Below are 25,047 nucleotides of genomic sequence, written 5' to 3' on the forward strand. Positions count from 1 at the left end.
ATGCTGAGAAAGTGCATCGCATTCATTCCGTGGTAAAACGGTCAGCACAGCATCTCTGAGAGGTGCGGGAGGAGGGGAGTGCTGAGGCAGCAACACGAGTCTCTAGCTGGCTGGCCTCGTCTACTCTTAGGATGTTGCTGTTTTCTTTCAGACTCCCTTTTAATTAATGTTGGTCATCCCTTTGTTGAAAATATTATACGTAGACATTTTTAAACTCTCAATACCTCCCTTCTTGTTTGGATTTGTTAAGGGACTGACGTGTGTGCGAATGGGGAGGAACAATTAAACTTGTTGACTTTGGGTTTGTATCTGAGACAAAAGGTCATCAAAGATTTCAAGGCTTTAAAAATTATACTTATTTCACTTATTGTTTTTGAAATGTTATATTCATTTGGATAAAGGAGTGAATATTGATTTATATGAATTACTTAATGAAAAGGCTGGAATTCATTGTCACTAGATAAAATTGCAAATCTTATTTTAGAGCTCTTAAGAAACTAAGACGACTTAAATTTGACTTTTTTTTTTTTTTCCTATTTGACTTTGACTTTCTCGGTTTGTAGATGGCCAAGAGACCAACCAGGAGTGCCCAGCAGTGGCCCAGGAAATGGATACTGATGAGAGCTGGGTCCCAGGCTTTGCAGTGGAGATGGCTTGGATTCAGGAAATCTCTCTGAGATGGAGAATCAGTAGGATTTGGAGACTACATGGGGTCATGGGAGGCAGAGTGGGGACTTGAGAAAGATGGAAATTCCTACCTTTATAGGCAGAGCAGTTGGTTAAAACTGCAGGCAGCTCTGTCAGAGTTGGTTTCCCTAACTGTACTGACCTCAGGCATCTGGGTTGCATATTTGAAAGTTGCTGAGGGAGATCTTAAAAGTCCTCATTACAAGAAAAACGGTTTTGTAACTATGAATGTGGGTGGATGTTAACTAGATTTACTCTGGTGATCGTTTTGCAACATATGCAAATATCGAATCTGTATATTGTTCATCTGACATTAATGTTACATAAATAAAAAATGACACTTTAAATGAGGAAAAACAGCTTGAGCTTCCACAAAAGTAATTTCATGTTTGAAATGGCTACATGAAAAGTCTAATCAAGGATTTTTAATACGCTCTTCAAATTTTTGTTACTGTTGATGAGAAACATGCTCACACAATTTCTTTTTAAATTTACTTATGTGTTTATTTACCCACTTTACTGAGGTGTAATTGACATTAAAATTGTATGTAATACATAATATCAAGTAAGGCCAAGTGCTCTTAAGAAAAATCAACCCGAGTAAGGGAGAAGAGGCTGATTTAAATGGAGTGTAGGAACAACACTTTTGTTTAACTTCTATGACATTGGTTTCTCCACACGTGGTTCCAGAGCAGGTGGATGCGACAACGTGTTGTTGTTTTTTTGGCTTTTTTTTTTTTTTCAATCCTCACTCATTCCTGAGTAGGTTTTTCAAAAGAGTCATTTTTGTCATGAGGTGTATATTGAAGCTTCAGAAGCTTAAACATACTCTCTCTCTCCTTACTGGATGTTTTCTAAGGCAGGAATGTTGGTAGGAGCAGCTGCAGTTGAAATATACTCCCCAATGCAAGCAGGGATGGGAGGAGACCAGGTGGCCACAGTTAATTGCCAGAAGAAAATGGGCTCTAGTCATCACAACAGGCAGCTGGTAGAAAACACGTTGGTCTTGACTCACAGAGCTCTCTGGTTGGGGTTAATTCATTGTAGGATTCAAGGAATGAACTTAACTCAGTGTAACCACAAAAAGCAAGAAAACACAATTCTAGGGCTGGGAACAGAGGCATCTCAGGAGTGAGCGACCTGACTTGTCACCCCATCCGCAGAGCTAACTCAGACCCCAGGCCCGGAGCCTCTTGAGGGTAGCCCGGGTGTTCTTAAAGAAGGATGTTGCTGAAACACTACCTCCGTACTAGAAGCCTTTGTCCCAGCCTTTCCCCAAAGGCCTTGTGATTCCTTACGGATGGAGAAAAGGAAGTACCCAAACTGCTCAGAGACTATCACTAATTTCTGGTACCAAAACGGCATGGTTTGCCTTCAACCTTCTGTGCTGATAGAGGGGTTAGGTGATAACTGAATTCCGGCCCAAGTTCACCTTTGGGTAGGGCTGGCAGTACTGAATGGATCTTATGGTTAGGTACCCTGTTTGACAAGTGAATAAGCTGAAATAGGTCATCTTAGCAACTGACAGAATTTCTTCATTGCTGAGTTCACTCATTGAGTAAGGGCTATTCTAGTAGAAAATGCCAACTGGAGTACCAAAATAATACGTCAAAAGCATTACCACATACCCGAAGAATTGCAGAGGTGAGTGTCACCATCAATGGTGTGAAAAATGCCAGGTGTGTGTTCCCACCTCATTCCCATCCATTTCCTAGGTTAGTCACCACACAAGACAGCCCATCGTGGAGAATGAATGATAGTGCACTATTGTAAACCCAAGTGAGGACTCCAATTGTAGGGCTCTTCCAGACGGGGTCTTCTTATTGAAGCAACCCACACTACCCCAGGCACTTGGTTTGCATTATTGATCTGGAATTTAGCTCCAGAATCTTTTTTGAAAGTCCTTTTCCCCCCCAAGCATAAGTATTTTTTTTGTTTTGTTTTTGTTTTAAATATATTTTACTGATTTTTTACAGAGAGGAAGGGAGAGAGATAGAGAGCTAGAAACGTCGATGAGAGAGAAACATCGACCAGCTGCCTCTTGCACGCCCCCCACCGGGGATGTGCCCACAACCAAGGTACATGCCCCCGACCGGAATCAAACCCGGGACCTTTCAGTCCGCAGACCGACGCTCTACCACTGAGCCAAACCTGTTTCAGCCCAAGCATAAGTTTTTATTGCCTATCATTTTTTGTTATATCCTTGTTTATGTCTGTACATCAGTCTCTTCACTTTTAAATGGGGATCATAAGTGTGTCTTCCCACAGTATAATTGGGAAGTTGGATAATTTATATAAAGAGCATGTGGTAAATGTTCACCTATTATCTCAGATAATTGGGGATGAGAATCTGGGTTAATGCCGTTTTTCCCAATTCATTTTGCAGTAGTCATTCTCCAGTGAGGTGATAAACTTTCTGAATCCTTGCATATCTGAAAATGTCTTTTCTCCCACTTCAATATGGAATTGGCTGGGTATAGGATTTCAGTTTCAGCTCTGAAATATTGCATCATTGAGAAACCCAACGGCAACCTAATTTCCATTGCCTAATAGGTAACCTATTTTATTAGTTACTAGTATTCCAAGGACTTAGTGGGTCCTTTTAATTTGAAAATTTGTCTTTTTCTTCAAATCTGGGACATTTTCTGCTTTTGAAACCCTCAACCCTCACCACCATTCTTTGTTGTTTCTGTAACACCTGTCATTCACACGTTGAAATGTCTGGATCTGTTCTTCCCATCTCATCATTTTTCTTTTTATTTGCTATTTAGCTCTATCCATTCTGCTATATACCAGCTCATCATTTCATCCTTCCTATTTTCTGTCTTTAAGGAATTCTTCAATATTCCTGGCTCATTCATGGAACATTTTGTTCTCTAGGGTTTCTTTTGGATTTATTATGCTCTGGAATTTTAGATAGAAAGTAAGGTACATGTGTGTATCAAGATTTCCTTCTTGATTCAAATTTCTTGGTTATCTTTTGGTTTGTCTTGCTCCTTTAATTAGATTGTACATTTTTAAAAAACTATTTTTTAAATTTCTTTATTAAGGTGTTACATATGTGTCCTTATTCCCCCATTATCGCCCCCATCCTCCCCACTCATGCCCTCACCCCCCTGTTGTCTGTGTCCATTGGTTAGGCTTACATGCATGCATACAAGTCCTTTGGTTGATATCTCCCCGTTACCCTCACTTTCCCCCTGAGGTTTGATGCTCTGATGTTCCTCTTGTCTCTGGATCTGTTTCATATTGTACATTTTAAGGTAATATGTAATGTCTCTCTCTCTTCTACTCTTTTCTGGTTTTCAAGGACTTTATACCAGTACATCTGGCTCATTCCACCTATCCATTAAACACACCCCCCTAGGTTAGTTTCCCAAGTACACCCTCATCTTTAGCTTCCCAGCTCCTTTTATCTCCAGTGGCCCCAGGAATGTTCACTCACTCAGGAAGCCCTCCTCTAGCTCTGCAGTGATTCTCCCCTCAGAATTGCCTGCGATTACCCCTAACAAACCTACACCCACTGCACCAGGATCTGATCAGACCCGGACATTTTCCTCGCACAACCCCCCCAACCCACACCACCCCGCCCTGGTGACTCTGAGGCCCCCCCAGGTGTAGAACCTCCACGCTTTCTCCTCCGGGCTGCCGGCCCCAGGGCAGCACCGCGGTGGTCGGAGAGGCTCTCCTCCCCACCCTGCATCTAGCAACCACGTCCTCCGAGCAGGTAGGCCGCGGCCGTCCCAGAAGGCAGCCTGCACGACGCTTGCTGCTGGGAGTCGGTCCGAGCGGCCCCGCCACCGGGGCAGCCCCCAGCCTGGACCCCGGAGCGGCCGGCGCTGCCCAACCGTCCGCGGCGCGCGCCTCGGGGCGGCACGTGGCGCGGCGCGGGCGGCCCTGGGCTGCGGTGCGCAGGCGCGGGCGGCCGGCGCGCTCCTCGGCGTTGCTCGTCGGACCTGCTGCTCCCGCCCTCTCCGCGCCCACAACGGCGGCGGCGGCGGCGCCGGGCCCGACCGGTGAGTGGCGGCCACACGAGGCCGGGCCGCCGCGGGGCGGTCCTCCTGCCGGTGCCCGGGCCTCGGCGCCCCAGGAGAGCGCAGCCGGCCCGGCGGGAGGGCCGCCCCGCACCCCGCACACCCCCGAGGCCCCGAGACGTTGGGGGCGGGAAGGGGGCCCCTCACCTCGCCGAGGGGGCAACGGGAGGGCGCAGGGAGCGGTTTCCAGAGACTCCTGTGGGTGAAATCAACACCGTTTGAGGTGTTTTTGTTTTGTTTTGTTTTTGAGATTGAGAGTTTGGGTTGCGGGTGGGTGGGGAGGGGACAGGGCTTTGCGAAGCCGCGCAGGTTTCGGAGGATTCTCATGATGTTGCTTCTGCCTTCCACACTTAAAAAAAAAAAATTAAATTAAATTTATATATATATATATATATATATATATATATATATATATATATATATATATATATATATATATATATATAATTTGAGGAAAAGAGAGAGATAGAGAGAAACATCCATGAGAGAGAATCGATCAGCTGCCTCTTGCACACTCCCTACTGGGGATGAGCCCGCAGCCAACGTACATGCCCTTGACCGGAACTGAACCCGGGTCCTTTCAGTCCGCAGACCGACGCTCTATCCACTGAGCCAAACCGGTTTCGGCTGCCTTCCACACTTTTTAAAACTCGAGTGCCTCCGTGGTGTGTAGAGTTCACTCTTTGTCGGTTTGCCCTCAGGAGTTGTGTCTGCGGCTGAAACCCCGGAGAGGGTGGGCGGCGCGATGTCTGAGCAGGAGCGCATCCTGGAGTGCCTGCGGAAAGAGATCAGGTCGCTGCTCATTTCCACCAAAGACGGGCTGAGCCCGCAGCAGCTGGAGAAGGAGTACCTCCTGATGGTCGGGAGCCACCTACCACTCCGCGTCCTCGGGTACCGGTCCACGATGGAGCTGGTGTTGGACATGCCTGATGTCGTCAGTGTCTGCCCCTGCGGGGACGGCACCGTGATACTGAAAGGTAAACGTTGGAATCACAATCACTCAGTGAAGTGTTAACAGTTATCCTGCATCCGAGGCAGGGTATTTTCATGTTGGGGGGCAGAGAGGATCAGAGGCCTGTCTACCTTTAAGGTTGTGGGCTAAGTTAGAGCGTTAGCAAAGTTAAGAACCCCCCACACCACCACCACCAAATGTACATTGACAAAAACTGCATTTTGCATATTATTTCAAATGATGGCACCTTTAGTTGGGAAAAACATAGCAATGGGACTTTTTTATTATAAAATCATATTTTTAATTTCACATGGCAGGCGTGCACATACACACAAAAAAAATTGAAGGGAAGTTTGTTGTTCATCTCAAGATTTTTAAAAAATATATATTTTATTGATTTTTTTTTACAGAGAGGAAGAGAGAGGGATAGAGAGTTAGAAACATCGATGAGAGAGAATCATCGATCAGCTGCCTCTTGCACACCCCCTACTGGGGATGAGCCCGCAACCAAGGTACATGCCCTTGACTGGAATCGAACCCGGGACCTTTCAGTCAGGCAGGCTGACGCTTTATTCACTGAGCCAAACCGGTTTTGGCCATCTCAAGATTTTCAAACCTTTCAGGGAGTCAGTTAGCAGTAATAATGACATATTGGGTTTTACCTTTCTCTCTTCATCCTCTGGTAGAGGAACTAATAAGCTGTTGTCCAAAATGCATGAAAGATAAAAGAACCAGGGGTTCATATTCATGCTACCCAGATATACATCTACATGGAGCGTTAAAAAATGTCTACACAACCACAGATACAAAGGAGAAAGAAGGGAGTAAGTTTTCACCTACATATGGTTCCTTTGTTCTTTTCTTCAGCCATTCCAGATGAATCCACCAAAGGAATAGCAAGTTTAGTTGCAAAGCAGAGGAGCAGTCATAAGGTTCGAAACTCCGTGCAGAAGGGAAGGGCCAGCGTTTGCTCTGGGCCAGGCTTTCACCGGCGAGTACCGTACCGAGGAAGGGTGCCCCCCATCCTCCCAGCTGTCGTGAAGAGTGAGTTGAAGGACCTCCTGGCATTATCTCCTGTCCTTCTGTCTGATTTTGAAAAGGCATTTGCCAAGCGCTTTGGACGACCATTCCAGTACATGCAGTATGGGTTCCTGTCCATGTTTGAAGTGCTGAATGCGGCTTCGGATATTATTTCCGTAGAGCAGACCAGAGCAGGTTCTTTGTTGACGCTAAAGAAGAGCATATCAGAAGAAAAGCAGAGAGGGTGGCCGGCAGGTAAGCCTGTTAGCATTGGTACCTACTGTGGATGAACAAATTTCGGAGCCCTCGTGACACAGAGAGAGGCATGCGATGGCTAAGCTCCACCAATTTGTTGAAGTTAAATGTTGGCTTTACCATTCACTAGCTGGGTGATGATGTCAGGCATGTTATGTAAAATACCTAAGCATTTGTTTCCTCATCGCTAGAAGAAAAGTAATAATACTTGCACCTTGGAATTGTGCTGAGGATAAAATGAGATGAGGTCTGTAAGTGCCTGGCATTTAGTATGGTCACAATAAGTAGTATCTCTAATAATAAAAGGGTAATAGGCTAATTAGACTGGATGTTCTTCTGGACATCATTCTGGGGCTGAAGGAAAGCCTGGGTCCTGGGTTCCTGCAGGAAGCCAGAGGAAAGCCCGGGTCCCAGGTGCCTGCTGGCTGGCCGGAAGGAAGCCAGGGTCCCAGGTGCCAGCAGCTGGGGGAAGGAAGGCCTACTCTTGCACAAATTTCAAGCATCAGGCCTCTAGTCTGTTATAAAAACACAAAATCAGCTCTTTCTAGAACTCTGTGAATGAACATTAAGTCTATGTGTTCACGTAAAGATGAAACATGGGAAATGAAGTTTTAAAAGTCATACTAGTTAGTAGCATTTGCCATCTGATCTTTGCTGTCATTGATCTTTGATGTCATAGCAGGCACTGCATTAATTTATGTCGTGTAATGATGACCACCTTATTTATATACCATTGACCTTGGATTGTCATTGCCATACCATAGACAAGTATTGTGAATAGCCCTGTCTTACAGAAAAGGATACCAAAGCTCAGGAAAGCCAAAGGACTTTTCCAAAGTCACATGGTTGGAAAAGTGCTAGAGCCAGGTTAGACACCCAGTTCTTTCTTTTTTTTTTTTTTAAATATATTTTGTTGATTTTGTACAGAGAGGAAGGGAGAGAGATAGAGAGCTAGAAACATCGATGAGAGAGAGTCATCGATCAGCTGCCTCCTGCACACCCCCTACCGGGGACATGCTCGCAACCAAGGTACATGCCCTCGACCGGAATCGAACCCGGGACCCTTCAGTCTCCAAGCCGACGCTCTATCCACTGAGCCAAACCGGTCCCGGCTAGACACCCAGTTCTTATTATTGTTCCTTCATTGTTTTTCCTTCCCAAATCACTGTCACTCTCAAAGGCTTAGAAACCACTATAATTATTTGTATACTGTTTCTCTAGACCCTTGACAGTTAAGAATCTATATATTGAGCCTTTTGGGGCATTCTATCCCTATTTCAGTGGTTTTTTCCTTTGCTCCAAAATCTACATTTAGGTTAATATAGGTGAACATGAGTCTGTCAGGAGTTTACAAATAAATATTTAAACAGTGGTGGATAATATAGTTGGGCAAAGATATGCTGGAGAGTTTACATATTCTGGTCAGGAAAGACCTTGGGGTCACTACGTATTTAGAGTCTAGTCCTCAATTATATTAGTATTAGAGGTGTGGTGCATGAATTCGTGCACCAGTGGGTTCTCTTGGCCTGGCCTGCAGGATTGGGCTAAAACCGGCTCTCTGACATCCTCCCAGATTGCAAGAGGGCTCAGGTCAGGCCAGTGGACCCCACCGGTGCACAATCGGGGCCAAGGAGAGACACGGGAGGTTGGCCAGCTGGGGAGGGACAGTGGGAGGTCTCCAGGGCCTGTCTGGCCTGTCTCACTCAGTCCTAATTGGCTGGACTCCAGCAACAAGCTAACCTACTCGTTAGAGCGTCTGCCTCTTGGTGGTCGGTGCACATCATAGTGAGCAGTTGGGTGGCCTTAGAATATCATTAGCATAGTATGCTTTGATTGGTTGAATGGCAGACCATTCAACCAGACACTTAGCATATTAGGCTTTTATTATATAGGATTCTTGAGGTGCTCAAGCTTAGGGAGACTAACTCATGCGATTAAACTTACAAGAGGTTCCTGTTCCCAATCTATGGCCCTTCTTTCTATCATCAGGCTATCTTGGAAATAATTGTGGTTTTTTTTTTTGTTTGTTTTTTTTTATGAGCTTGAACTTAGGATAAAGAAAGAGGTGAGGCCCAGTGATACATCTTTCATGTTGTACAAAAGAATAAACCTCTCCAATGCTATTCTCCTTCCTACAAATGTTGAATAAAAAACTCTACAGTCTAGAATAATATATTTTATTCTATATCTTTTCATTCTTCCCATTCGCTATCCACATACTGCTTGCTAGATGGTTATCAAGTTTAAGAAGCATGGTCCTAAGAAGACTCGTTGCTTAGAGACTTTTTGTCTCCTACACAAGATACAGTTTTTTGAGTTTTTATCTATTGAATCCTGCATCTCTGTAATTATATTCAGACTAGTAGCCCTGCACACAAATCTGTATGCCAGTAGCTCTCTGCGGGGTCTGGCTGCTCTGCACCCGCTGCCCAGAGGCTCTTCGTGGCCCAGAGGCCCATCCGTGACCGGGTGCAGATGGCTTGTCTCATCGCTGGGGCGACACAAATGTTCCGCGCCTGGCCAGAGGCCCCTCCGCAGCCAGGCCAGAACACTTGCCTTGTTGCCACAATGACGAAGCAAGCATTCCTGCTGGGCTGCTCATGCTGCCCGCTCTCAGCAGCCACCACCCCTGGACTGGGGGACTCCAGTGGCGCTGAGAGGACTGGGTGCCATCTTCTTTGTGATGGAGTGATGGTTAATTTGCATATTACCCTTTTATTAGATAGGATACGATGACCTTAAGTGCAGTTTTAGATGTCCCCTTTTTTAGTAACACACTTAGGATCTCTTGGTTTTCTTCTATTGATGATTAATCACTTCCATTACATGTACATTTTATTGACTTAATGTTTAAAATGTAAGCTTACTTGCATTAATTTTTAGTTCTAAGTTGAGGGCAATTTAATTCATGGTAGCCTCGTATGTAACCTCCAGAAAATAAACTAGAAATTTCTAGTGACAATTTTTCTCTCCTTTTATTCACAAAAGGTAAAATTTTTACCCAGCCTTTCAGAATGAAACAAGAAGGATCATACTCTCCAAGCTTCCCACTAGCAAAGACACGCTTTTCACGACCCACTTCAAACATAGAGCCATTGAAGCAAATACTGAACATGGAAAGGACTTCTAAGTCAAACGTAGCAGAGAATTCAAGGCTGAATCACACTGAAAAATTACATCAGGTGAGATATTAGAGTTTGGAGATATAAATACACTGAAAATGTATGTTTAAATTCAGTGGTTATTACTTATATCTGATGGAAAAGCTGGTCTTTTAAAATTCAGGTCATTCACTAATTTCAGATATAACTTAAGCATTTTCTATGGTTCTCTAGATTAGTAAGAAATGAGAAGTGACAGTGAGAAAAGAGTACAATTTTGTCAACTCCAGGGTTTCTACTATTTTCTGCAGATGATTCTCAGTTCTATATCTCTAGTTCCAGCTTCTCACCAAAGTTATAGAAGCATATTTATAACTTACCTCAAGAATCTTCACCTGAATGGCGGGCCCCTGAGCACTACAATCCTGGTATCTTTGTGTGACTAGAATGCTGAAGGATTTTAATATTATATTAAAAAATATAACCAGCCGAAACCGGTTTGGCTCAGTGGATAAAGCGTCGGCTTGTGGATTGAAGGGTCCCGGGTTCGATTCCGGTCAAGGGCATGTACCTTGGTTGCGGGCACATCCCCAGTGAGGGGTATGCAGGAGGCAGCTGATCGATGTTTCTCTCTCATTGATGTTTCTGGCTCTCTGTCCCTCTCTCTTCCTCTCTATAAAAAAATCAATAAAATATATATTTAAAAATAAAAAATATAACCAACAAAGGCCTGGTTAATTAGCAAGATAACAAGTTGAGCTCAGAATAAGCATATGGAAATTAAATTTGAGACATAGAAGTGCTTTATTTCTATAACTTAAAATACTAGCTTTAGTAACATATATAATAAAATTTACACATTTTAAATGGACAGTTTGAGTTTTGACAACTGGATCTAGTCATGTAAGAACCATAAAAATCAAGAAACAGAGCATTTCCATCATCTCCCCAAAGTTCCTTCATGCCACTTTGTAGTTTATCTCTTTCTCTGCCTGCAGCTACGATCACTGCTTTTTATAATTGTAATTTAACTTCCCAGGAGTTTCATAAAAATGGAATTAAATAACATCTAGCTTTGTGTTTATCTTCTTTAACTTAGCAAGATGCTTTTTAAATTCATCCAGTATATATCATCTGTTTGTTTCTTTTTCTTGCTGAATATCATTCCACTGTATTGATATACTTCAATTAGATGTTATTTACTGTTTGGAGTATTATAAATAAATCTGCAATGAACATTATATATACACTTTGTGTGAATATAGGCTTCATTTATCTTGAGAAAATACCTGGCAGTAGGATTGTTGGGTCATACACTAAGTATGTGTTTAACAACTTTATAAGAAATTGCCAAATTGTTTTCTAAATTGTCTGTACAATTTTACTTTCTCATGAGCTACATTGCAGCTTTGTTAACATTTGATATTGTCAGTTTTTAAACTATAGCCATTCCAGTGGGTGTATAATGAGATCTCATTAGTTTTAATTGAGATTTTTCTAATGATGAATAATGTTGGGCATGTTTTCATATGAGTATTTTCCATTTGTATATCTTCTTTGAAGTGTCTATTCATATTTTTGCTCATTCTAAAAAATTGAGTAGTCTTTGTATTTAGTTGGAAGAATTATTTATATAATCTAGACATAGGTCCTTTATCAGAGAAATATTTTCTCTGGTCTATACTTGTCTCTTTATTTCTTTAATCTGACTTTTGTGGAAAAGTCTGTATTTTTCAAGAAATTGAATTTACATTTTTCTTTTGATTTTTGCCTACATAATAGATTTTTTTAAAAACATATTGATTTTTTACAGAGAGGAAGGGGGAGGGATAGAGAGTTAGAAACATCGATTAGAGAGAAACATCTACCAGCTGTCCCCCCTCTCCCCACTGGGGATGAGCCTGCAACCAATGTACATGCCCCTGACTTGAATCTGGGACCCGTCAGTTCTCAGACAGATACTCTATCCACTGAGCCAAACTGGTTTTGGCCATAATAGATTTTTGCTTAATACAAAGTTATAAAACGTTCTCCTGTGTTTTAGACATTTTATGATTTTAGTTCTTAGGTTTATTATTGATTTCAAGTTTTTTGTTGTATAAGGTACATGGTATGGATCAAGTTTTAATCTAGCAGGATTATAATTTTTTTGTGGGTGTATGTTTCTGTGTCAGTTCTATTTTGGTGCTTTTAAATTCACCTTAATTTTGTTAGGGCAAGTCTCCACTAATTAGTCCCTTTTCAGTCTTTTTATCTCTTCTAATGTATTTTTTTTTCCTGGAAGTTTATAATTACTTTAGTAAATTCTAAGATTTCAATGAGATTTCTCTTAGAATTAAATTTTTAATTTGAAGACTTCACACATTACATTTAATAGATTTATTCAATAACATATGTAGCTTTCTATTCATTCAGTATTATCTTATGTTCTTCAGTGCAGATGTGTTAGTTTTCTCTATTAGAGTTTGGTGCAAGTCTTGTAAGTGTATTCTTAGGTATTGTATAGTGTGACACTTTTGCTGCTATTGAGAATGGGGTTCTAACTACTTAAGGTTTATGAGGAAAGAAATTAGTTTTTTGAAATATTATTTTGAAACTGGCCACCTTACTGAACTTTGAACTTATTTAATCATTTTCTCATAGGTTTCCCAAATACACCATAATAATGTTTATAAATAATTTTCCTTTGTCTTTTTCAGTATGTAAAGTTCTCATTTTCATTTTCTAAAATTATTTACTGATTAAAAATTTCAGAAAACATATTAATAAGTGAAAGTGCATATTTCTTTTGTAAAAATAATTTTTCAATTGATTGGTAAATAACTATTACTGTATGATTATTAGAGGTTAAACTTTATGCTTTTATTATCTTTTTAGTGTTATTTTTTTAATCAGTTGCCTATTCATTATTTATCCATTTTTCTAAGGAATACCCTGTTTCCCCAAAAATAAGACAGTGTCTTATATTAATTTTTTCTCCCAAAGTTGCGCTAGGTCTTATTTTCGGAGGATGTCTTATTTTTGGGGAAACACGGTATATATCTTTGATTCAAAGCTCTTTTCTGCCTTTTCTCTGGTCCTATAAGTTTCTATCTGAATATGGCTTTTGGGGGAGGGAGGGTCATTTTACATCTTTATTTATGCCCCTGTGTTGTAATCTTTTGTTCACTTGACTTATTGCCCATTCTTTGTATTTTGTATACAGGCCGGCATTGTGAAATTAGGGACCCTCTTGATTAATTTCTTTATGTCAATCACTGATCACCTGCTGTTCTTACTTTCTCCCACATTATAACTTCTACCCTCTAATTATAGATATCCTCAAAATTACCTGGACTTTAAAAAACCTCCCTCACTCCATTCATTTTAAGTCTCTTAATTTGGGGCAAAAACCATATTCATCTTCTTGAGTAGAATTCTTTTCCTAGTAAGAGCCCAACATTTTGACATCTTGAAACCAGGCTTGGAAAATATTTTCCCTAAAAGGTCACATAGTATATAATTGAGGCTTTGAGTGCCAAATTGTCTCTGTTGTAATTATCCAACTCTGCCCTTGTAGTGCTAAAATAACCTTGGACAATAGTGAGTCTGTGTTCCAATAAAACTTTATTGATAGATACTGAAATTTGAATTTTGTATCATTTTCATGTGTCACAAAATATTTTTTATTTCCCCCAACCATTTAAAAATGTCAAAACCATTCTTAGTTCATGGACTATGAAAAGACAGATGGTGGGCCAGTTTTGACCCATGGGTCATAGTTTGCTTACCGTTACAAGCCGTTCTTCATAGAAACAAATCACATTTGTATTCAGTATCCTGCCATTTACTTCCCAGTTTCCCAAATTATTGAAATTGATTAAAATAGAGCAAAAACCTACCTTTGTGTTCAAGGTCCTTTAGCTTTCTGCATAAAACTTGAGGTCACTGAGTCTTTTTCCTTGGTCTCTTATTCATCTCAGTAGGGTCAGCAATTCCTTCTCCATTGTATTCTTTCCTAATTTCTGTGGGTTCTACCTTTATTATTTCCTGTTTCTATTCTTACTCTCTTAGCACCCTAGTCTCCTGATTGCTCATCCCTCCAAATCTAATTTTCTGCCAGATTAAAATTTTGATAATGTTTTTCCCTTGCTAAAAATCTCTGTGTCGTTTTTGTTTATGGAACTAAAAAAAAAAATTGTTAGTTTGGCATATTCTGTAATATGATTTGAGTCTACCTTTTTCAGTTTCCTCTTCCACTACTTTTCTAATACCTCAGGAAAACTATTCTTTTTCCTTTGTTAAGTTCCTTCTACCTTCATTGCCCTCTCTATCACTTTCCTGCAATAGTCTCTTCATCTTTTTACTTTATTGGGGTCTCCCTTTGCCATTGGCTTTTCTCCAATAAAATCCTCAGGTCCCTGCTGTCTTTTTTTTTTATTTTTTATCCCTGCTTAACTTGGGCCGCTTCTGTCTTTACTCTGTTGAGTTCAGATAATCATCTGTTGTTTCCTTAACTTTATTTTCCACTTGCTCAACTTTGTGAACTTCCTCCCCTTTCCCACTATCCTTAGGAATGAGTCTTGCTTCTAAACTCAGAATACACTAGATAGTAACTCTATTTCCTGACCCCACATTCACAGATCTTTCTGCATCCCTATTGGTTCTTTCCTCTTCATTTCTATTTCAACAGAAGAGCATTTCTTTCTGCCCTTTATGGCCAGTTATTCCACCAGTGCCCTGGTTCACACTGAATCCTGCCTCCCAGGGATCTTTCACCATCCTCTCTCTTCCCTGCATTAGGCACACACTAAGTATGTGTTTAATAAACATTGAATGCTTTTATAAAGAGAAGAAAATTAGTAACAAATGTTTTTTTCTGGGTAAGAGTATGGGATTGAGTAATTGAAGACTCGAATCAAATTGTTCTTTTATGTATGAAATGTTATGGTGATTTGAGAACAGTTTTTTATCCATTTGCTTTAAATACATTTCCTTTGATAGATATTTGCATATTATTCAGATTTATCTTTGACTTTTTTTGGACTATAACTTGAACTTTCTTTTTTCATAGTTGGAGAACACCTTCAAATCAGTTATTGCACAGATTGGACCTGGTGGGACTATTAATCCAGAACTAAAACATAAAATAAAATTTGTAAGTATTTTCTGTTTCTGAAAAATGGATAAGAATACTTGATTATACATTTAGATATTATTTGTGGCCAAGTTAATTTGCTTAAGAGTATTTATTAGTTTAATATTTATATTTATGCCTCATATTTTCAAATATATTGCAAATGGAGTGGCTATTCATTTATGATCAGAAAAAAAGTAAATAGATTACAATCTTAAGATTAAAAAAAAAATTCTTTAGAAAATGTTAAGTTCCTTTATAAATGTACTCTCTTTCCAGATTTCTTCCCCTTACCCTAATGAATCATTGTCAAGTTCTTTCTAATACCAGTTTTCTATATATTGATGTCAAATACTATTCTAAATTGTGTATGATATCCCATCGTGTTGATATACAATATTTCACATGAGAGTTGTTATTGATTAACATTTGGGTTATTTCTAGCCTTGGTTATTAAAAAATGCTGTAGTTAATGTCTGAACATTTATCTAGTGGTGGAATTGACAGAGATATTGATTAAGTTTTGATAAATATTCCCTCAAAAAGATTTGAACAGATTTTCACTCCTATTATCAGTGAAATGTTACTGTCTATGTAGTTTTAACTTATATCTTGATTTTTACATTGAGCATGTTTTCATATGCTTAGTAGTCATTTATATTTCTTATGTCTTTGGCCTAATTTACTATTTCTTTTTATTAATTTGTAAAAGCTCTTTGTTCACTTAAAATTTCAGTGGTAGCTATTAATTGCAATTTGAAGAATCAGAGTGCCATTGTCACTCTTTCTGCCTTACTTTCATTTGAGCTACGGGGTTTTACTAGGAGAAGTGGAAAAACTTTCGGGAATTCAGGCCCTGTCTTCTTGTTTGGATATTTGTTCAATATGACTTTTTTATGATAACAAAATATTAGAGAAATAGTAAGCATTCATTGATAAGGATTGGTTAAATTATCTGCCCAAACTAGGGAATATCGTGTGGCTCATAAGGAAGTTTATGTGTAACTCAATTAATTTTCATGAAGTATCTCCTTGACATACTGTTGGGCTCTAAAAATAGATTTTATAGAGTAACATGTTTAATGTTATCCTTTAATGTAAATCATAAATAATTTGAATATGTTTGTGTATAAGTTGGTTTCTGAAATGCATCAACAACTATCTCTGAATCATAGGATTTTATAATCATATCTACTTTGCATTTTACTGAAACTTAAAATAAAATATATAGTATCTTGAAATATCTAGGAAAACGCAAAGCTTTAACATTTTTTAATTGATTTTTAAAGAAAGAGATGAAAGAAATATATATACAGAGAGAGAAACATTGATTTGCTCTTCTACTTATTTATGCATTCATTGATTGATTCTTGTATATGCCCTGACTGGGGATCAAACCCGAAACCTTGGAGTATCAGGACAGCACTAACCAACTGAGCTACCTGGCCATGGCCAGTGCAAAGCTTTTTATTCTTTATTGGGAAGGACTGAATCCACTTCTAGGAATTTATCCTAAAAAAATAACTGGAAAAGTAAAAGGTGCAACTATGAGGATAATCACTTCAGTGCTTGTGGTTATGAAAAATAGGAAATAGCTCTAGGGGACTGAGCAAGCAAATTTAAGTATATTGAATTTTTAAATTTTTATTGATTTTTTACAGAGAGGAAGGGAGAGAGATAGAGAGCTAGAAACATCGATGAGAGAGAAACATCAATCAGCTGCCTCTTGCACACTCCCTACCAGGGATGTGCCTGCAACCAACATACATGCCCTTGACCTTTCAGTCCGCAGACAGACGCTCTACCACTGAGCCAAACCGGTTTCGGCTGTATATTGAATATTTTGAAAATTCAAGCTAGAAACATGTTGGTGCATATTTACTAACATGGAAGATGTGTTTGGTTTGATATTTAAAAACTGATTATAGAAATAATGACCTATTTTATGTTAAATATAGATATTTTATGTACATATAGACAACAATGGCTAACTGGATATTTTCTCTGTACTGTATTTTTAAAGTTTTTTTTTTTTATAATGACCATTGTATTTCTTTTCTACCATTTAAAATGCTTGAATTTATGCTATGGAAATTTTCTTTAGATTTTCTTTAATATGAACTAATGGTAAGTATGCTATCTAAGCTAAAGAGCTTACAGGAATTTGTGGAGAGCTGTGGAATTCCAGTGTTGTGCAAGAATGATTTCTTAACTCTGGAAATGTTGGAAGTCACTTTGTTGTTGTTATAATGTTTTTTAAAACTGGAAACTGAAAAATATTGTGACTATTTAATTCATTCAATAACATGCTGCTTTTATCTTTGTTAATATTTAAACTTATACTGTCTTATATTTTATCACCAAACACTCCAATGGTACCTATTTATATTCTATTTCATTTTCTATTTATTAGGTTGTGTCCAAGTTTCCAGAGGGTTTACTTATTTCTAAACTGGCTAGAGAGTTTGAGGTGAGTGTTTTCTTTTTCATAAACCATGGTTTTTTTATAGCTTATATTTTTCTGATAGATAGAAATTTTGTTGCTACTTCTTGGACCCTCCAAGTCTATGCTCTAGAGCAGGGGTCCTCAAACTTTTTAAAGTGGGGGCCAGATCACGGTCCCTCAGAGAGCTGGAGGGCCGGACTATATGAACTACTAATTCCTACTGTAACACCTCGGCTGCACTCACTGCCCAAAAAACCTGGCGGGCAGGATCAGACTCCTCTGCGGGCCGCATGTGGCCCGCGGGCCGCAGTTTAAAGACCCCTGCTCTAGAGCTTAAACATCTTGTTTTGATTTCTGATGTCCTTTTCTTTACTAAAAGAGTCAAGAATATGATCTTTAATGAATAATTCATGATCCATAGGAAGGATATTTTTACTGCTTATTGTTACAATATTATTAGAAAAAAACACATTATTTTTTATATCTGATAATACCAAGTAGTAGAGAGGTTGTGGAGAAACAAAATACCTCTGCTGCTTGTGTGACAAATCCCCTTTGGAGAGCGTTTTGGCAGTCCCTAGAAAAGCTTAAGATAGCACCTCACTCCACTTCTATACATGCACTTTAGAGAAAACTCTTACACACGTGCACATGAAGACATTCATAAGGAATGTGCACATTGCAGAATAGTAAAAAAAATTGGAAACAGATTACATGACCATCAATAGGAGAATGGATAAATAAATTTGAATTGACATTTGTACAATGGAATAATATGTAGTAGATAAAATAAATGAACTAGATTTGTTCTGAAACCTGGAACATTTTTGGAACATTTGGTGAAAAAAAAAATCAAGTTGCAGAATGATAATTCAGATACTGCCATATATCCAATTTTTAAAAATGGTTAAAACCTATACATATGTTAGCTGTGTGCAACACTGTTCTGAATTTCTTTCATTAGATTTTTACAATAAAATGAGGCATAAAGAAGTAACTTGTCTCAGGGCGTATACATAGCAAGTACAGAGGAGTCAAGATTTGAACCCTAGGCAGTCTGGTTTCAGAATTATACCTCTTAACTACTATGCCATAAAAACTGACATATATTTATAGATATGAATACAGATATTGTGAGATACTACAGCATAAAGAGTAAGATACATTGCTTTGTGGTATTTTATGGATGATATGTAAAGTCAGGATAATATTACCTAATTTTGTGAAGTTTAAATGACTTAAAAATAAAGTACTTAGATCAGTGCCTGCTATATAATAATTATTCAGTAAATGTTAAAAAGAAGAAAACTTAGAAAATACGTATCATCTCTCAGGATAGAGATGGAGAAAATTTAAATTCATCTTGTTTTAAAGAAATGTATCTTCTAGGATCTAGAGCCATAAAGTGTTTTCAAGTAGACCAATGGGAGAAGCTAAAACAAAGGCTCTGATGTGTTTTAGATTAACAAGTGAAGTCACTTATCAAGTGAAGTCTGAGTAACAAGTGAAGTCACTTATTACTCAGACTTTATTCTGTCACTTATCAATGACAGAATAAAGTCTGAGTAATAAAATATGATTTAATATAAAATTTATGGGTAAAATCAACTTCTTGTACCAGACTCACAGCTCAGAGAGAGCAGTTGTTGTTTTTTTATCACAAACATTTTAGCAAATGTACTTTGTGTAATACAAGTTCAGGGTGTTAAGATTACAAAGGTTAGGGAGAAATTAAAATAAGTCTTTTAATGTTGCAGGGAAGCTCTTTGCCTTTCTTAATAAATAGACTTAGGCAGAAATTCAATTTTATGATTATAAATACATAGTGAGTATAGATTTAATTTAATTTTTATTCTAAATTTTATTCTAAATTTTATAGCAACACCTGCCAACCCTTCCCTTTATTTTATCTAACATGATTAAAAAAAAGCTACCTATATGATTTTTTGCTCTTGAAATACCTGGTCAACACTCTGCCATTCTTTCAACATCCCTTATTAAATTTCTAATTGAAGAGAAGGTAATATATCAACAGTATAGTTTCAGGATCTTCCTGCAGCTCCACATAAAGATGAAGAGAGAGCCTTAGCCGGTTTGGCTCAGCAGATAGAGTGTCACCTTGCAGACTGAAGGGTCCCAGGTTCAATTCTGGTCAAGGGCACATGCCCAGGTTGTGGACTTGATCCCTAGTAGGGGACATGCAGGAAGCAGCTAGTCAATGATTCTCTCTCATCATTGATGTTTCTATCTCTCTCTCCCTCTTCTTTCCTCTCTGAAATCAATAAAAAATATATATATTTTTTAAAAAGATGGAGAGAGAAACCAGATAGCAAAACTAAAAATTCACAGATAATATATATAATAAAATGGTGTAATATAAATTGCACAATAAACTGGTGAAAAGGGTTACATCCTGGGAGGTGATCTCTTGGGTGACTGGTGGATGGGAGTGGGATAGAGACTGTTTTTTGCTCTATACCTTCCTGAGACTTTTAAATATCATTTATTTAAATAATTCATATTTTAAAAATTCTTTGTAAACTAGCCTTTTGCTCACTGAATTGCATTTTCATAGTACTAGATACCTACACTACAGAAAAGGTAGAGAAACCATTAAAGTAACTAATGAACATAAAAGGGAAAGAAACCACAATGCATATGTAAGGTACAAAGAAGTAAAGATACTAAGTTTAATTCACCAGCACTTTTCCTGTGTTCTCAACCAATTCTTTATTTCTTGGGATATTCATGATTGGCCTATAAGTTTTATAGTGAGGGATTATATAGGTCTCTTGGTTTATATTATACTTGTATGGAAGCAAACATTTACTGTAGAACCTGAGTTTACTGATCCTTACAGATTTAGCTTGGCTAAATCCATAATAAAGCACTGTCTAAGATGTCTGTAGATATTATATTTCTGTTATCTAACATTGTTATTTCATGTTGTTCCTCTTTGTTTGTTTGTTTGTTTGTTTTGTGTGTGTGTATGACAGTTAATTTTTAAAGAACAACTTGCACCAAAAAAATTGGGCTTCTTAAATGTGATAGAACTCGTTGGAGCTCTTAGTGACATTCTCCATGTGGAGTTCAGGGAAGGAGAGCAAGACTTACTAGTGTTTGATGCTGATATGAAGCCCCTACCACGTGGTGAGTTTAATTACAATATGAAGCAAACCTGATTTTTAGTTGTTCCTAGAAGGACAAGGAAAGAGAAAGCATTATTTGTATGTGTATGATTCTTTGTTATAACCAAACAGATCACATGTTAGTCTTGAAAATGTTTTGTATATAATGACCTTATTTCTGGTGAGATTTGTTATAATATGCTAACCTGTATTACTATTCAAGATCATCTGATTTTTTAAAAATTTACTTTCTTCATTGTCCAGATTTTTGGATGATTCTGAAAAATAAAACAGTTTTCTGAAACAGTGATCTGATGGGGAAACACTAGGTAGTTCTTAACTCTAGCTGTGTATCAAAAGCTATTTAGAAATACATGGCGATTCAGCCCAGCTGGTGTGGCTCAGTAGTTGAGCATCAGTCCCTGATCCAAGAGGGCACTGTTCAGTTTGGGGTTGCAGGCTCATTCCCCAGTAGGGGACTTGCAGGAGGCAGCCAATGGATGTTGATGTTTCTATTTCTCTCTCCCTTTCTCTATTTCTACCCCTAAAATCAATTAACTTATTTCTTAAAATAAATAAATACATGGAAATTCAGAATAAATGGGTGTCCTTGGCATCCAGCACTTGTGCTTTTCTAAAAATGAACATTTTATTTTGTGATAATTTTAGGTTTATAGAAAAGTTGCAAAGATAGTACAGAGTTCCCATATGCCCTTCATCCAGTGTCTCTTAATAGTAACATTTTACATTACCATGATACATTTATTAAAACTAATAAATTAGCATTGGTACACCATATTAACTGAACTCCAGAGTTTATTCCGATTTTACCAGTTTTCAAAAATTGTTCTTTTTCTATTTCTGGATCCACTTCAAGACACTGCATTGCAATTAAGGCACTTGTTTTTTGTTTTGTTTTATTTTTGTTTTTAATGTGGCTTAATTTTTTTTCTTTTGAAAACTTTATTGGCATTACTGTAGATTCAAATACACTTATTAAGAATTAATAGTCAGATCCCATGTATTCTTTGCTCAGTCCCTCATTGATAATATCTTTCCAGCCAATAGTACAATATTGTACTTATATTTTTACTAATGGCCCAGTGCATGAATTCCTGCACATTGAAAGGAAATTAATTAGAAGAAATATTTTAACCCATGAGGTCCAGTAGTTTTATTGCTAGCTTTACCCAATGGCCAGATAAGTTTCTATTGAACGAGTACAAAAAATGATTTTACATAAATGTTAAAGGCACACTTTAAAATACCCATTGCATTTTGAAGTTATTTTATTACATGTTTTTACAAGCTAATATCTTTTTATTTTATTTATTTATTTTTTTAAATATATATTTTATTGATTTTTTACAGAGAGGAAGGGAGAGGGACAGACAGTTAGAAACATTGACCAGCTGCCTCCTGCACACCCCCCACTGGGGATGTGCCCGCAACCAAGGTACATGCCCCTGACTAGAATGAACCTGCGACCCCTCAGTCCGCAGACCTGCGCTCTATCCACTGAGCCAAACCAATTTTGGCAGCTAATATCTTTTTTAAAAATTCTCATTATTGGCCACAAGCCTTAGAGCAGAAAACACGAAAATTCTCGTGATCCGTCCGCCATGTATTAATATTGCTATTTGCCCTTTCTCTATAAGAAAAGTGTCAACCAAATTCATAATCGACAATGACAGATGGAAACACACCCATGCAATTGGCGCCTGTGAGAGCTTTATATGTATCGTGCATACGTGAGTTATCTTAGCCTTTTATAGATATAGAATAAACTTGCTTAATTAGACCTGCTTTCTGATGTAGTTAAACTTTTTCTAGCCAGTGAAGCACCCCAATTCTCTTTCCGGCAATTGTTAGCAACACAGCAGTAAATATCAACACAAAGCAGATTATTATTATAGATCACGCAGGGAGAACAAAGGGTAAAATATTTCACTGCAGCAGTGTTTGACAATATTCTGTGCAGTGAGAAAACCTGAAGTCATTTTCAAGGCTCACCATTTCTTACTTTTCAATTGGGTCAAGTTTCTAAGTTTTCTAAATCTTCATTTTCCAGCTAATGAAAAGAAAATAGGATTCCACCAAATCTCCTACCTACCTACTCCAAGATTTCTGAGAGGACCAAATGAAATGAGGCATGGGAAAATGCTTTACAGACATTTGGTTAATGTGTAAATGTTTCCACCTGGATATAAAGGAAGTCATGTTCCTGGGCTGAAGAAATTCCAAGGAGGCTAGTCACTAGGGAGAGGAAGCCAGGCGTTGCTATGTGGCCATTTTTGGGCTGGCCATGGGGTCTCAGCAGTGTGTCTGCGATTTGGTGGGCTGTCGCTTAGGAGTGGTGGCGGGGCCATGTCCCACTTGGGGGATGCCAAGTGTTGCTTGGTTGGCCAGGTCCACGCTGCTGTTTCTCTGTAATGGAAAGTGTGCATCACAGTAACTCCTGCATTGAGCATCTGCCCCCTGGTGGTTAGTGCGCATCATAGCACTGGTTGGACAGTGGGAAGGACACAGCATATTAGCCTTTTATATATAGAGATAAGTTTCTACAAATGGTTACAATAAACAGCTATTTTTTTTTCAAAAGTATAATGTTTGTATATTTTCTGATTAAAATAATCCATGCTCATTCTAAAAAATTCAAATAGCACAATGAGTAGAAAGTTGAAAATGGACATTTCTCATAATTTTACCCCCACAAAAATGCTATTAGAATTTTTGTGTAGTGATCCAGACCTTTTTGTTGTTTTTTTTTGTTTGTTTAATCCTCATCTGAGGATATTTTTTTCATTGAATTTTAGAGAAAGTGTGGAAGAGAGAGAGGAGAGACAGAGAGAAAAGCATCAATGTGAGAGAGACAACATCAATTGCTTACCTCCCAAATGTGCTCTGACAGGCTAGGGTTCAGGCCTGCAACTAAGGTATGTATACTTCACTAGAATCAAACCCAGAAACCTTCAGTCTATGGTCTGAAGCTCTAGTCACTGAGTCAAACCGGGTAGGGCCAGACTTTTTTCAATATATATGTAAGCATAGCTAGGTTTTTTAAATATTACAAAAATAATATTTGCTTCTTTCAATATTTCAAAAAATGCAGAGGTAGTAACTAGTGTTAGTAGTTTTGGATTACTTATGGATTTCTTCTGTAAGACATCATATCACATATAATAAAAGGCTAATATGCAAATTGTCTCCTCAACCAGTTCAACTAGGGGGCAGGGCTGGCCGGCCAACTGCGCATGTTTCCTCCCCCAAGCCGGCCTGATCCAATCTGCTCTGATTAGGTTGGGCTGGCCGAGCCCCACCCATGTATGAATTTGTGCACTGGGCCTCTCTATTCTATAGTAAAAGCATAACATGCTAGTTAGATCAGACGTCCTTCCAGACAAACTTCCGGACGAATCCAGGACTGCAAGGGAAGCCCGGGTCCCGGGTGCCTGCCAGTGGCCTGAGGAAAGCCCAGGTCCTGGTGCCGGAGGGAAGCTGGTATCAGCAGTTGGGGGAAGGAAGTAGGCGCCTACCCTTGCATGAATTTCATGCATCAGGCCTCTAGTAGTTGTATTATGTATGTAAACTTTTCTTACACAAGACAATACTAGTATATATAAACTTTTGTGCATGGGGAGAGAAGGAGGAGGGGTGTCCCTCAGCCCAGCCTGCACCCTCCCCAATCTGGGACCCCTTGAGGGATTTCCTACCATCCATTTAGGCCTGATCCCACTGGGCCTAAATGGGCAGTTGGACATCCAGGACTGCTGGCTCCCAACTGACCTCCCCTGCAGGCCTGGGTCCCTCCTAACTATCCTCTCCTGAAGGCCTTGTTCCCTCCCAACTGTCCTCCCCTGCAAGCCTGGGTACCCCCCCCAACTGCTCTCCCTTGTTGGCCTGGTTACCCCTAACTTCCCACAACTGCCCTCTCATGCAGGCCATCTTGTGGCGGCCATCTGTGTCCACCTGGAGGCAGCCATCTTTGACCACATGGGGGTGGCCATCTTGTGTATTGGAGTGTTGGTCAATTTGCATATTACTCTTTTATTAGATAGAATATTGTATTAGTCCTTGTTTTTTATGCTTCATATATTGTGGATGTTTTCCCATATCAGCATATACAGGTTGATTTCATTCTTTTTAACTACATATAATTCTTTTATATGACTATATTACAATTCACTTAACTAATCTATTAATGAACATATCAATTGTGAAAAATTACAGTGATATTGTATCTATTTGTGCACTCATTTTACTTTTTAGGAGCCACTATGGTTTTAGATGTATCTGGGGTCTGTTTTA

The 25,047-nt window shown here is 38.8% G+C and overlaps 1 protein-coding gene across 1 annotated transcript in view; it reads left to right on the plus strand.

Annotated features, from left to right (window-relative positions):
* The first annotated feature begins 4,616 nt into the window (after positions 1-4,616).
* The window catches only part of TDRD5 (tudor domain containing 5), a 46,561-nt gene continuing 26,130 nt past the window's right edge, over positions 4,617-25,047 (plus strand). Inside the window, exons 1-7 of the mRNA XM_084865155.1 lie at positions 4,617-4,703; positions 5,423-5,698; positions 6,541-6,948; positions 9,937-10,130; positions 15,103-15,186; positions 17,579-17,635; positions 20,608-20,761. Of these exons, the coding sequence (XP_084721281.1) occupies positions 5,467-5,698; positions 6,541-6,948; positions 9,937-10,130; positions 15,103-15,186; positions 17,579-17,635; positions 20,608-20,761 (1,129 nt within the window). The 5' untranslated portion in view covers positions 4,617-4,703; positions 5,423-5,466. The remainder of the gene's footprint in view (positions 4,704-5,422; positions 5,699-6,540; positions 6,949-9,936; positions 10,131-15,102; positions 15,187-17,578; positions 17,636-20,607; positions 20,762-25,047) is intronic.

The sequence above is a fragment of the Pipistrellus hanaki genome, assembly GCF_964339955.1.
Source record: "Pipistrellus hanaki genome assembly, chromosome: 18".
Taxonomy (NCBI): Eukaryota; Metazoa; Chordata; class Mammalia; order Chiroptera; family Vespertilionidae; genus Pipistrellus; species Pipistrellus hanaki.